The sequence below is a fragment of the Centrocercus urophasianus genome, unplaced genomic scaffold, assembly GCF_019232065.1.
Source record: "Centrocercus urophasianus isolate 14NV4802_14NV808 unplaced genomic scaffold, USGS_Curo_1.0 seq_16, whole genome shotgun sequence".
In the NCBI taxonomy this organism is placed as follows: domain Eukaryota; kingdom Metazoa; phylum Chordata; class Aves; order Galliformes; family Phasianidae; genus Centrocercus; species Centrocercus urophasianus.
In genome coordinates this window covers 42,995,886-43,008,667 of record NW_024884711.1, presented here as the reverse complement: position 1 = coordinate 43,008,667, position 12,782 = coordinate 42,995,886, and the positions used below count along the sequence as shown (strand labels likewise).

Here is a 12,782-nt window from a genome sequence, read left to right as displayed (position 1 = left end):
AAAGGTCCCTGATTTTAAACATTTCTACAGACGTTTGTGGCTCTTCTGTGTTAGCTGGAATTCCCTTTGCAAGAAGCACTTCACAACCCTCAGGTAATCTAAACAGCTCCCAGGAAAATTTAGCTTCAGGCGGAGCTGAGTGTCTGCCCAAGGCAGCTCGGGGCTATTTCTGGCCCTTGCAAAAAATCCAGGAATGTACAGGCTGCTATTCCTGGCACTGTAAGACTCCAAGAAGCTTCACCCAGAGACAGCTGCGGGTTGTATTGCTGCATGGGGACACGGCCTTGCCCAGTGGGCCAGCTGCTGGGAGCTCGTTGTCCCTTGCCTTAAAACTCACCCGGCTCAGCTCCCCCACCCTTTTGGGGTGTTTGGTCAGGTATTGGCACGGGCTGCCCAGGAAGGTGGCAGAATCACCATCACTGTAAGTGTTCAAGAAAAGAGCAGGTGTCACACTGAGTGACATGGTCTAGAGTGGTCACAGGCGTGGGGTGATGGTCGGATGAGATGATCTTAGTGGACTTTTCCAGCCGTAATGATTTTATGATTCTATGGGTTGATGGTTGGACTCAATGCTTTTAGCAGTCTTTCCCAACCTTAATGATTCTAAGATGCTATGGGTTGATGGTTGGACAACAATAATCTTAGAGATCTTTTCCAACCTTGATGGTTCTAAGATTCCATGAGATGGTGATAACCACCACCACTTGCTATAAAGGAAGAGCTTCTTCTGTTCCCCTCTTAGTGTTCACCCATCCTATCCACACCAGGACTGTTTCCTGCACTAATCCCTCTGCCTCCCTAATGCTTTACATCCCATGAAGCAGTATCCCTTCCCCTGCAGACATCCTTGCAGGATGACAATGTGTGACAGTGGCTTCCTCCCCCCAAAACATCCCCTAGGAAAGCAAAGCAGAGCTACCCACCAAAATAACCCATGCCTGGGGAGAGGGCTTCTTGGCATGCCACAAATTCCAGCCCTTTTAAGGGAAGCCCTTTCCAGCCACTACAAAGCGATACCTTGGGAATGTCTGCCATAAGCATCACTGCCCACATGTCCCTTTGGGACTGGGGCTGTGGCATGCATCCATAAGTGTTTTTTTGGCCATGCCATGGAGTTGCTGTGGCGGCATTGCAGGGATGCTGTGCAGCATGAGCCTGCCTCTGCATTCTATTCTTGTCGTGGAGTTTCCGAGCTGCTGTCAACTCTTCATCACTGACAGCCAAGAAATCTGAATACAGTTTTGGAAGAAACTGTCATGGCAAAAAAAATAAGAGAAATAATAAAAAAAAATCTCCACCAGTATCCTTTAAAGAGAATATCCTAGCCCGCTTCTCGATATTGATTTTCCCTAGCATTTCCATTTGTTTCTGAATGAGGCAAGCTGCCAGTGAGAGTAGTGGGAGGAAAGGCTTGGCTTCAAAAGAGTGAAAGATCAGGTTGTACAGTACTGAATACAAGGCTTCCTGCTGCTGTGTTTAGACCCAGACCTGGGCTTTTTGCTGGTGGTAAAGAAGGATTTCCATTCTCCCCACCAGTACAGTTGGGGCATTCTTGCCTGATTTACCCCAGAAAAGAGGCTTGTGTATCCTACAAAATACTGCATCAATTCAAAGACTGAACACAGTCTTCAAGGGAAATTTCTACAGTTTTTCACCCATGCTGGATCCCTTTGTTGCCACGAGTGGGATTACCTAGTTCTTTGCCTGGACAAGAAAACAGGTTCTCATATTTTGTCTCTTCCCATCAAGTGATGTCTGTATCCAAGACACAACCCTATCTCTATTACTCCAACCTTTTTTTTTCTCTCTGGTAAAGTCCTGAAGCTACATTGAATATTCTCCATTGAAGATTTGGGTGAAAACTGAGGAGTTGGAAGGAAGTAGAGGAAGCTACGGAATTTCTGTTCTGGCAGCAATCAGCAGAACGTGTGCCCCAGAAGGAAATACTAACCATAGCCAAAAGCATGTGTAGAACAACACTGCATTTAACTTAGGCTGTGGGCTTCAGTCCCTTCACACAATGACTGAGCACTGAAACATGGATGTGGAGTCTTTTCCCTCTGGCTACACAGACATTCAGTAGCTGAATAGCTCTAGCAAGTGAATTATCAGGTATGAGACTCAGGGGTACACACAAGTTCTATCTTACCAAGAATTATAGGAGTCATTTTCCATGCCTGAGAGCAAATAAGCATGGTACAGCCGTATTAATGCTCTTAATCCATCAGACCCCCTCCTGAAGCTCTTTGTTTGGGTCAGGGTCACAAACACATTCCTCAATGCTACCTGGAGCTGAGAGCAGAAGAGAGGGGGAGAGAAATTTCCTCCTGAACAAATCCTTCTCTACCTCCTATTCCCCAGGGATGTAAGCTTAAGAGAAGCTCATTTTCCTCTGAGGTCCACATTTGCTGCCTACTCTATTGAAACTAGTTATGAACATGATTCTGACCTGGAATATGTTCTAACCAACCCTACAGTGCCTAACAGATTAATCAGAATCCTGTACATATCCTCTCTCGTGCTGATGGAGTCGCAGTACCTCACAGCATTTTGGGCCAGGTTGTAGACATTGAGAGTGAAGAGTAGCAAGTAGATGCATGAGTTTAAGCCTCAAAACTAGGAACTTCCATGTTTAGGGAAAAGGGAAAAGCACATACAACGCTCTGCTTCCACTTCAAACATGCCCAAGCACCCATGACAGTAATGCAGAACCAAACTGAAGCCACTGCTAGTGGTGCAGATGGTGGGATTTACTGAGCTCTGGGCCAACAAAATCTCGTATCTGCTGCCAGCCCTTCCACAGCACGACATCCTGAGCATCATCATTTGCTCAGGATTTTCATTTTCAGCATCAACCCAAGCTTCATATTCACGCAACACCTCACCCTTCTCAAATCTACCCCAGAATTACTTACAGGAAGGTCTCAGTAGTCCCAGTAGCTGTGTCAAGCTGTAGACAGTCCCAGTGGAAAACCTCTGTGAAACTCACCACCAGGCAGCCCTTACAGAATCCCAGAGGAGCCCTGCTCCAGTCCCCACACCTCGGTCCTATTCACTGCCTCCCAGTGGTCTCTGGCAGCTGATTTTATCACTGAGCACTGGGCTATGTTGAGAGGATGAAACACTTGGTCTATTTTTAGGGGAGGTGAAGCTGCTCTTCCACCCGGCTGAGTCAATCATGAGTTGGGGAGGTGGGGAAGTCTGGGGGCTTGGCTTATTTTCAGAACTTGTTCATTCAAAATACCCCTGGTGTAATCCAGTATGGGACAAGGGATGCTTCCAAACTGCAGTGCCATGGGGAAGAGGCATTTCCCTGATTCATTGCCATGTCCTCAGGCTGTGATCTGTACTGCCTGACCCCCTTTGCTTTGGACCACCGCCAGAGTTTTAAGAGAAGGCAACAGGTATTACATTTTCTAGTTCCTCATTTCTTCCTTGGCTCAAGTATTCTAGTGTTGAGAAAGAAAAGAAAATATTTTAGGAAAAGGGAAGTGAGAGGAAGCATGTATGCAAAGGAGGATGATACATTCCCTTCTCCCAGATCCTTCCTTGGTGGGCAGTGCAGCACTGCTGGGAGCTGCTCTGGGCAGCGTTTGGGGGTCCAAATGAGGGCTATGAAGTTGGCAAAGAGTTGAGAAAGCAAGATGTGTGAGGAGTGCCTGAGGTCCCATGGTTTGTTTGGCCCAGAGGAACAGGCTCCCCAGAGCAGTGGTCCCAGGCCGTGCACATGCCCCACACACCCAATGCCAGACCACACAATAATGCATTGACTGGGCAGAGAGCTGCAGAAGTGAAACTGTGCTGAGCCAGGCACTGTAGGGGCAAATATCATAAGAGTTTTAACTGCCTGCATCAAAACAGGCTTAGCTTTCCCAAGTTAATGAACAGAAGGTGAGGACACTTCTCTAAGCTCTTTATGCCTCTCTGTAGAGTGCTTGTACTGCATATAGCACAGTGATGCTCCCATCTTTTAGCCACATGAACATCACATGAAGGGTAGATGTTGCACTGAGTGACATGGTTTAACAGTACGGTGGTGATAGGTAGATGACTGGACTAGATGATCTTAGTGATTATTCCAAGCCTAATGATTCTATGATTCTATGATTTCAGCAGTGCTGTGCTGAGTCGGTAGAGCACGACCTTGGTCTCCATGCACTTTGCTCTGGTGTGTCAAGCAGATCTCCAGTAACAATTTTCCAATTTGAGAGTCTCTGTTCTTTTGGTTCCCTCCCTCTCAACAACTTACAGGAGGTTTTACAGGAGTGTTAGGAGGGCTCTTGCCCCTTTGCTTCCAGTGTATGTCTACAGGTACATGGGCAGAATGCTATAAGGCAGCCAGGCTGCAGGGAGATAGGGGAAGAGATTTGCCCACCAACATCACATCACATTATATCATACCAGAACACATCATATCCAGCTCCATATGACCAATGGCTTTCACAGAGGCTCCTGCATGGACCCCAGTCCTCCCTGCCATAGCCCAAACCCTAAACTTACAGCAAGGCTGGAAATTACCAGTCCTCTGCTGTTTCTGTTAAGCCTCGTGTCTGTGAAGCCTCGTGTCTGTGAACACCACCCTTCTCTCTAAAATAGCATCCATTTTCTTTGCAGCTTCCTTTAATAAATGAGGATCAGAGAAAAGAACTCAATCGGTATAAAATTTGACTATCTGCTGGGGGAGGGAGGGCAAAAAACAACAGCCACACTTGTTACTGCTGCACTCTGAGTAGGGAACTTCACATAGCAGGTGAGGGAGGCAATGCTGAGCAGCTGAAGTGGTGGAGACCCAAGTGATTGATCCAGAAAACAGGGGACATTATCAGGAAGGTAACAGGTCCTTGATCACCAACTAGGCTGTGAGTCTGGAGACAGCTGGGGCTGCCACGCACAGCCAGTAGCATGAAGCATGTGGCAGAAGTGTCAGCATAAACAGCAGCAGGCAGGGGACGGAGTGCATGGAAGAGCAAGGCTTATTTATTTTGTGGGGGTGGAGGGATGTAAAAGCAGGAGTTGAAGGGCAGAGCAGATCAGTGCAGCCACCACTGTATACACCTGTATGCGTCTCATGCTCATTGTGAACCTGACAGAAGTGCAGAGCATGTACGTACAGCATATATTTGCCTGTCTCTTCATCTAGCTGCCACATACAACGTGTATGTTGATAGCCTGTGAACACACAGAGACAGCTGCTCGTGCTTTCAATGTCTGTCTGTCCATCCTGAGGTGGTAGACCCAGTGCTCCCCATTATTGTCTCTGTGGGGTGCACACACATGAGCCAGGGAAGTGCTTTTCTTCTCCTGTTTGGAAAGCAGGAAAAGTCCTGGGAAAATGAATAAATAAATAAAATCCAAGGGGCATGGGGCCTTTCTGAGAGCGTGGGAACATGCAAGGCTCAGCAGCAGGGGATGTGGGGCTTTGGAGCAGGGGGCAGCCCTCACTCTAACTGGGGCTGACTCTTCTGGGAGCTGAGATAAGAGCACAGCAGTAGTGCAGCAGTGAAAAGGCTACAGATTAGATCAGGTAAGAGGTCTCTGTTATGTAAGCACATGGGTTGTGGTTAGCAGAAAAGCCGGTTATAGAGAATTCTTTTATCTGTTTTGATTGCTGTTGTAGCTGGAGCTGTGCCAGCTGTGAGAGGTGATCGCTCACACTTCAACACGAGTTTACTTTCTGACTTAGTTGGAAAGTGCTTGAAGCTGGACAGATTGTCAGCTTGCAGGAACACTGACGCTCAGCCCCCTCTTGTCCTACTCATGCAAACCAGCTGGTGAAAGGGGACTGAGCTTTTTGGGATTATTTGGGCTGCAGGAATCTGTATCGTGGCAAAGACTAGAGCTGCCTTGAACTCAGAGCCATCCCTAATGCAAACAGAACTTTTTATCTTAAATCAGCATTTCTCCCCCCATACTTTCAGATCCTCCAAGCCCACGCGCTGTCTGGCATCCTTCAGATAGGAGCTATTGGCTGCAGGACCCCAGTTTGTGGAGGCAAAGATGACAGCCCCCGGAGGACACAGTGTCTGGCAGGCTCTGTGCAAAGTGTCCTAGAGACATTTGGAACCGAAGGGGAACAGTCTTCTTGTCACTAGATGACACCGCACCGCCTTGCAGGAGACTACGTGAGTGCTACGAGGGTCAGGCACACCGCTGTCCCTGCAAACAAGCCTTGCAGCCCAACACACTCTGCTGATCATTGCTCAGTTTAATCTCACTACTGCTAACTACAGCCTTTTGGACCCCTTTAATCGGCATCTTGATGATAGACTTCGTGGCAGCTTCCTCCAGATCATCTGGTAGCATTAGTGTGGCTGGGGAAGAAGCCCAGCTGGTTTAGCTGCTGGGAATGGGCTTTCCTAAGGGATACAGGCAGCTTTGCTCTTTGAACAATGCTCAGGACTCCCATAATGTCTCAGAGGTGACTAAACTGCATTTGTGAAGAAGTACAGCAACTGTGCTTTGACTTCATGTGTAATTACTCATCTTGGAAGTGTTGCAGGCACATGAGTTTGCTGATAAGCCAAATGCCAGACAGCAGAGCTGTCCTGAACACCACCAAGCTGCTGTTCACCATACCACAATGGCCTAAACCCCACAAATTTGCTCTTTGTTTAACCTTATAAACATTGTGTGACTCAGAGTCATTGGACACTCTGCCTTCCTCATCTCAGGTCATCAGCCAGGTTCCCATTCCTCAGTCCCAAGAAAATGGCTGTGAGGCTGTCCATGGGTGACGATAAGGAAGTTCCTACTGGCACATGTGGAACACTGATCTTTCCCACTGTGGAAGTAGCTAAGTCGTGGACAAGTCATCCCAGGAGAGATATGGGATAGCTGGTTCGTAGCTGGTATGTAGCTAGATAGCATTACAACTATCTCTGAACCAAAGTTCTGTCTCTGAGCAAATCCAGTGCCTACATCAGAGGTAGTTCTCATATTCCCAGCTCCTTTCCTGGCCGCAAGTGCTTCTCAGAAGGATCCTATGCCAACACTTTCCAAAGAAGCAGTGGCCAAGAGGACATGAAGTCTTTGCTATTGTGGGGCTCTGAGTCAGAGGCTGGAGAGTGGTGTCAGTCTCTAAGATAAACCATGAATCATCGTGCACCAACCAGAACAAGAGATGTTCCTCACGCTGTAAAAGGCACACTGCAGCTAATTCTGTGATTGTATTTATCAGGATAGCGTGGTGACTTCACATGTTTTGATATTAAAAAATTATCCTGGGAACATTGTGGAAAGTTCAGCTCCTTCGTTAGTCTGTGTGCTCATATCAGAGACTTGCTTTCCCATGCAGCTGGGTAATTAAATCTGATATCCAGGCAGTACATGATTTACTTTTCCTCTTTTGTGAACGAAAAAGTGCAAAGGAAAGAGAATAGACCCTAGGCAGATGGGAGATAGGGTCCCTGCTTTCCTGATCCAGGTCCGAAGCAGTCAGGGTTCTGACTGCTCCTCTCAAATCCAACTATTACACACTGCAAGGCAGCACTACAGACAAAACCTGGAGAACCTTCCCGGCAGCTTATTTGGCAGCTCTCTCTCTTCACTGATACCTCTTGCCTTGAAATATCCCCGACCTGTCATAGACCTGACGATACCACAGAATTAGGGATCACTTATGTAGCCTATCTCTGGCCAAAGATGACACCACTGCTGCCAGGACCTAGGCTCCTTACTTGGGTACAAAGGGACTCCGCTCTTTTCATTTCCTTGAGGCTGAGGTGCAGGCAGGTATTACTCATTCCAAACTAAACACGGATGTAATTCTGCCCCAGTGTTTAATCCCAGCTATTTTAAAATGCTTGGAGTCAGGATGGCTCTGTGGACTCATCGCTGGCACACGTTCCAGCTAGCTGGGATGTGCCAGCTCTGTGCAATAGGACCATTCGGGGCTGGAAGGGGTACAGCTGCACTTGTGGGACCATCTGCCCTCTGCACCATGCTCCCTGTACTTGTCTGTACTCCTGCATGCCCAGTTCTGGCAGCGCCTACTGGATCGGGTGGGAAATACAACTCAGCACAAGGACCAAGTTGTTCCCTTCCCAGTTGCAGCTGGGAGTAGAGTAGCGATGACGACGGGTAACTGAAATAAATCCAACTCACCACTTCTGCCCGTGGCTGAGTCATTGGCTGTATCTGTCACCGAGGAGATGATTGTCTGTCTGTCATGGGAGATCCTTCCTTCCTGTGTAGGAGCAACAGTGAGTAAAGAGGTAAGTTCCCATCAGCAGAGGAGAGGAACTGCTCAAAGCCACAGTGCATGGGAAGTGAGTGCACCAGAGGCTGTCCAGAGGTAAAAGTGGGCCAGACACTGCATCCATGTGTGTGGATGGGGTTTCTTCTTGTAGGCCTTAGCCAGGTTTGTCCTTACTCTGCTGCCTTCAAGCACTGTTCTCCATTCTTTGGACAAAGCCTCCCTCTGCTTCCAGAGCTAAGAATTAGTGTTTTCTCCACCCAACCTCATTTTTGAAGACACTGTTGCTTTCCCTTGGAGGTCAAGTTTATTCACCTGTTTCCTTTACTCATCTCCACAACATGGGGCTCTCAAGCCCAGTAATGATTGGTGTTGCCCTTTGCTATACCCACAGGGAAGAGACCAGTGCCTCTTGTGGAGCAGTAATCCCTGGCATGATATATTATGGTGGGATGGACCTGACCATTTCAGCCAGGTTCTTACACAAAATCAGCATTCCATATTTCTTCTTAAGGAAGATGTGTTTGGGAATCTCTTGCTGGTTCTGTCAGCTGTCAGTGGATGATGCACCACAACCATGAAGCCCAACCACGCACAAGGATGACTCTAGTCACCCAAAGAAAATAAATTTCAGAGGAGCTCTTAAAGAAGAACACCTACAAACCTTTGCTGCAGAATCCTTCCATGTAATGATGGTAGGACTCCATTGTGCTTTCTTCTGTATGCTCTGAAGAGATGAAGAGAAGGAAGGCTCTTTATGGAGTTTGGTGTTCCTGCTGAGGGGTTGGATTGTCGTCATGATCCTGGTGTCAGCCTCTCTATTCCTCAAAATGCTGTGGAGAGATGATGTCTTGAGTGGAGCAAGAGGTAAAGTCTTACCCTGTGCAGTGGCTTTAGGGGTGTCCAAGTTGGCCAGGTGTCCATTGAGATTCCTTGTTGTGGTACTGGTTTTATGGATAGGAAGATCCTCCATGGATTTGCTCCAGACACCATCACTGGAATGGCTTTGAGATAAGGTATGCTTCTTTCCCATTGGATTGACATTACTCTGTGCTGGATATCTTCTCTCCATGAGCTAAAACAAACATCAAGGCAGGTTCATAACGTACTTCAATAGTAGATCAACTGAATTTTCAGCTTCCTACTCTTCTACTCCAACCATCACATTTGTTGACCTTTTAATTTTTGAGGTGAAAGTGTTCTGTCACTTTCTGCTCTATGTTCCCTGAAGTAAAGGGCAGAAACATAAACTAAGCATACTCCATTTTCTTCTGAAGCATAGGAGTTTCTGTCATGCCTGTTTCCAGAGCATTCTTCTAATGTGCCTGTGGTAATGCAAGAAAGATTTACAGTAGCAAACATATGACCACTGTTTGTCTTCCCTGCCAGATAACTGTCCTATCTCCATCTCCTTTTCTATTAGAAAACTGTCCTGGAAATAAAATTTTTCAAATACTGACTTTTTTTATTATTATTATTATTTTTTTTTTTAATTCCATTTTTTATGAGATTCAAGCCAGCTTTCTATGATCCGTGAGAATCAACTTTTCTCAGGACCATGCTCTGTTCTACTTTATCTGAGCCTGCGTCTCTCACCTTGGGATGTTCTTGCTTGGACATGCTGCTTTCATAGTCCAGGATGCTCTGGTACCTGAAGGGCAGAGAAAAGATGATGATGAAGGAGAAACTACTTTCTTTCTTTTCCTCACTGTGGGGAGTACACTTCCAGCTTTCTTCAAAGATTCTGCCAGACAGATCGATCTTCAGGATATTTGGAACTAAACTGTCTCAAGGGAGAGTTCAAGAGATGGTTTTGACAACAGCTCTACCACTTGTATGTTGAGGGACATGCACTGTGGGTACTGTTGCTAATCTTATTTATCTCATTCTTGGCAGAGCTGTGATCTGATCTCATTCATGGGTTGTAACCAAAAGAAATCAGCTCTGAAAGGGCTTGTGTTGAAATGTGACTCTCCCTGGAGCATTTTGGTTAGAAGCAATTAAGAGGAACCACGAGGGGATGAGAGACCCACACCCCTCTTTTCTCCTCAATGCTCTTCTCTCCATCTCCTGCTGTTTTCCCTTGTGGCACCTCAGAGATCATGCAGATTAAAAGCTTCAGTTATCCACCTGGTAATATTCCCATCGTTGGGGTCAAGGGCAAATTCCTCAATATTGTTGTATTTGGGCAACTTTGTTCAGTGGATCTGCATTTTAAAACAGGACTTGGTTTCCAAGCTAAAATCATGCATCACTGATATATAATAGCTAATAGAATCACAGAATCACAAAGTGGCCAGGGTTGGAAGGGACCTCAAGGATCATGAAGCTCCAACCCCCTGTTGCAGGCAGGGCCACCAACCTCCCCATTTAATACCAGACCAGGCTGCCCAGGGCCCCATCCAACCTGGCCTTGAACAACTCCAGGGATGGACAGGGCATCCACAACCTCTCTGGGCAGCTGTTCCAGCACCTCACCACTCTCTCTGCAAAGAATTTCCCCCTGACATCCAACCTAAATCTCCCCTCCCTCAACTTAAAACCATTTCCCCCTGTCCTGCAGTTATCAACCCTTTCAAAGAGTTGATTCCCTTCCTGTTTGTAGGCTCCCTTTAGGTACTGAAAGGCTGCCATGAGGTCACCCTGCAGCCTTCTTTTCTCCAGGCTGAACAAGCCCAGTTCCCTCAGCCTGTCCTCATAGGGGAGGTGCTCCAGCCCCCTGATCATCTTCGTGGCTCTCCTCTGGACCCTGTCCAGCAGCTCCCTGTCTTTCCTGCTCTGGGGGCTCCAGACCTGGACACAGTACTCCAGATGGGGCCTCACAAGAGCAAAGTAGAGGGGGACAATCACCTCCCTGTCCCTGCTGGCCACCCCTCTTTTGATGGAGCCCTGGATACCATTTTCCTTCTGACCTGCAAGGGCACACTGCTGGCTCATGTTAAGTTTTCCATCTATCAAGACCTCCAGGTCCTTCTCTGCAGTGCTGCTCTCAAGGACCGCTCCTTCCAGTCTGTGATAGCTCTTGTGGCAGGAGAGTACTCGGCTTTAGCTTGAGATGTGAGGCTCTGGGATGCTGTACTTGGGAAGGTCCTTATCTCAGTGAGATTTATGTGTTAGGGAGGTGGAGGTTGGAGAGCTCACCCTGAAAAGCCACAGGCCTACAGTCACCTGCAATAGCAGATCAGCCACCCACCTGGCAACCAGTTCAGAGACGGACACAGACTTCCTCAGAGGAATTGCTCTGTGCTCTGAGCTGCTCCTTGGAGAATGACACAGAAAAGGAAAGGACTGAGCTGATCGCAGCTTCTCAGCTTTTTCCATCTTCTCTGTCTGCTGGCAGTGGAACAAGAGTGTAAAGGTTATTGTGCTGGATGTGAAGACCCGTGGTAAACAAGCCAACACTCAGTGCATCCGTCTCCACTCAAAGGGTCAGTGCAGCAATAACTGGCCATGAAAAAATTGTCTTCACTGAAACATCTTCAAACCTCATCACACGATAATAAAACAGGGTTAAGGAAGATACATTTAAAGTCAAATCACTTCTAATGCAGAGAATGGGTCTTTTCCACTACTGCCTACCAATTTTCTTATTCTCTTTGATCACCCTGTCCATATCTCTGACAGAGGAGAGGAGGGAATCAGAAAAAGATTTGCTTTAACTTATTTTAAAATAATTTGATGGAAATTATGCATGTGCATCATAAATGCATATGGTTTTTTAAATGTTCCCAGAGTTGCGTAGATGTGAACCGGCTCTGAATTCAGGCAGTAACTGGAGAATTAAGAACCTCTTGCCCTCTTCTGTCAAAAAAAGTTCTTATTTTCCTGGCTTCAGAAATGCGCAGCAGAAATCCCAGGCACTGGATTTGCAATGGCTGATCTGACACTTGGAAGTACACTGGGTCATCTGGGTCTCATTTTCCAAATTTAGACAGAGCCCTAGGGACCAACTAGTTATATGTAATTGCTCTTTAATTACTGACACAGACATCCAAACTATGGGATTATGAGATGCTTGTACTTAGATTTTGAAAGCATTTGCTTTAAAAGCTATGTTGCTTGTATAATGTGTTTCATAAATGATTTCTATTGCACTGGCCTTAAATTCGGTCTGTGCCTCGAGCTTTTGTCCACTCATCCCTGAGTGGCCACAGAATCACAGAATCATAAAATCATTAGGGATGCAAAAGACCTCTGATACCACCTCCTCCAACCTTTAACCCACCCCAACCATCACAAATAAGCCATGTCCATAAGTCCACCTCATTTCACATAATATTAGAAAAGAAGTGGTTTTATTAGATCACAGACACCCTTTTCCCACAGTCTGGGAACCATTCCTGTTCTTGCAGTTGTGGCTAATGTTAAACAATCCCAGTGAAGAGCCCCTGAGAGATTCACATCGTGGTAGAATAAGCCATTAGCAGGAAAGTGCTCCCCATTCTCCCCTTTATAATGCTCTTTTCCTTAATACAGTAGGCACAGTAGATGAAAATACTCTTCTCAGCCCACCCTGAGCAGTTCCCACAATCAGCACAGCATCCCCCAGTCACCAAGGGCTTACAGGATATTTGCTGATATTAATTCA

At 46.8% G+C, this 12,782-nt stretch overlaps 1 protein-coding gene across 1 annotated transcript in view; it reads right to left on the bottom strand.

Moving 5' to 3' along the window:
- The window catches only part of XIRP1 (xin actin binding repeat containing 1), a 29,006-nt gene extending 17,491 nt beyond the window's left edge, over positions 1-11,515 (bottom strand). Inside the window, exons 1-4 of the mRNA XM_042817338.1 lie at positions 11,388-11,515; positions 9,791-9,845; positions 8,859-9,269; positions 8,104-8,185 (exon numbers count right to left, since the gene is read on the bottom strand). Coding sequence (XP_042673272.1) covers positions 8,104-8,185; positions 8,859-9,269; positions 9,791-9,845; positions 11,388-11,515 — 676 coding nt within the window. The remainder of the gene's footprint in view (positions 1-8,103; positions 8,186-8,858; positions 9,270-9,790; positions 9,846-11,387) is intronic.
- Positions 11,516-12,782: the final 1,267 nt, after the last annotated feature.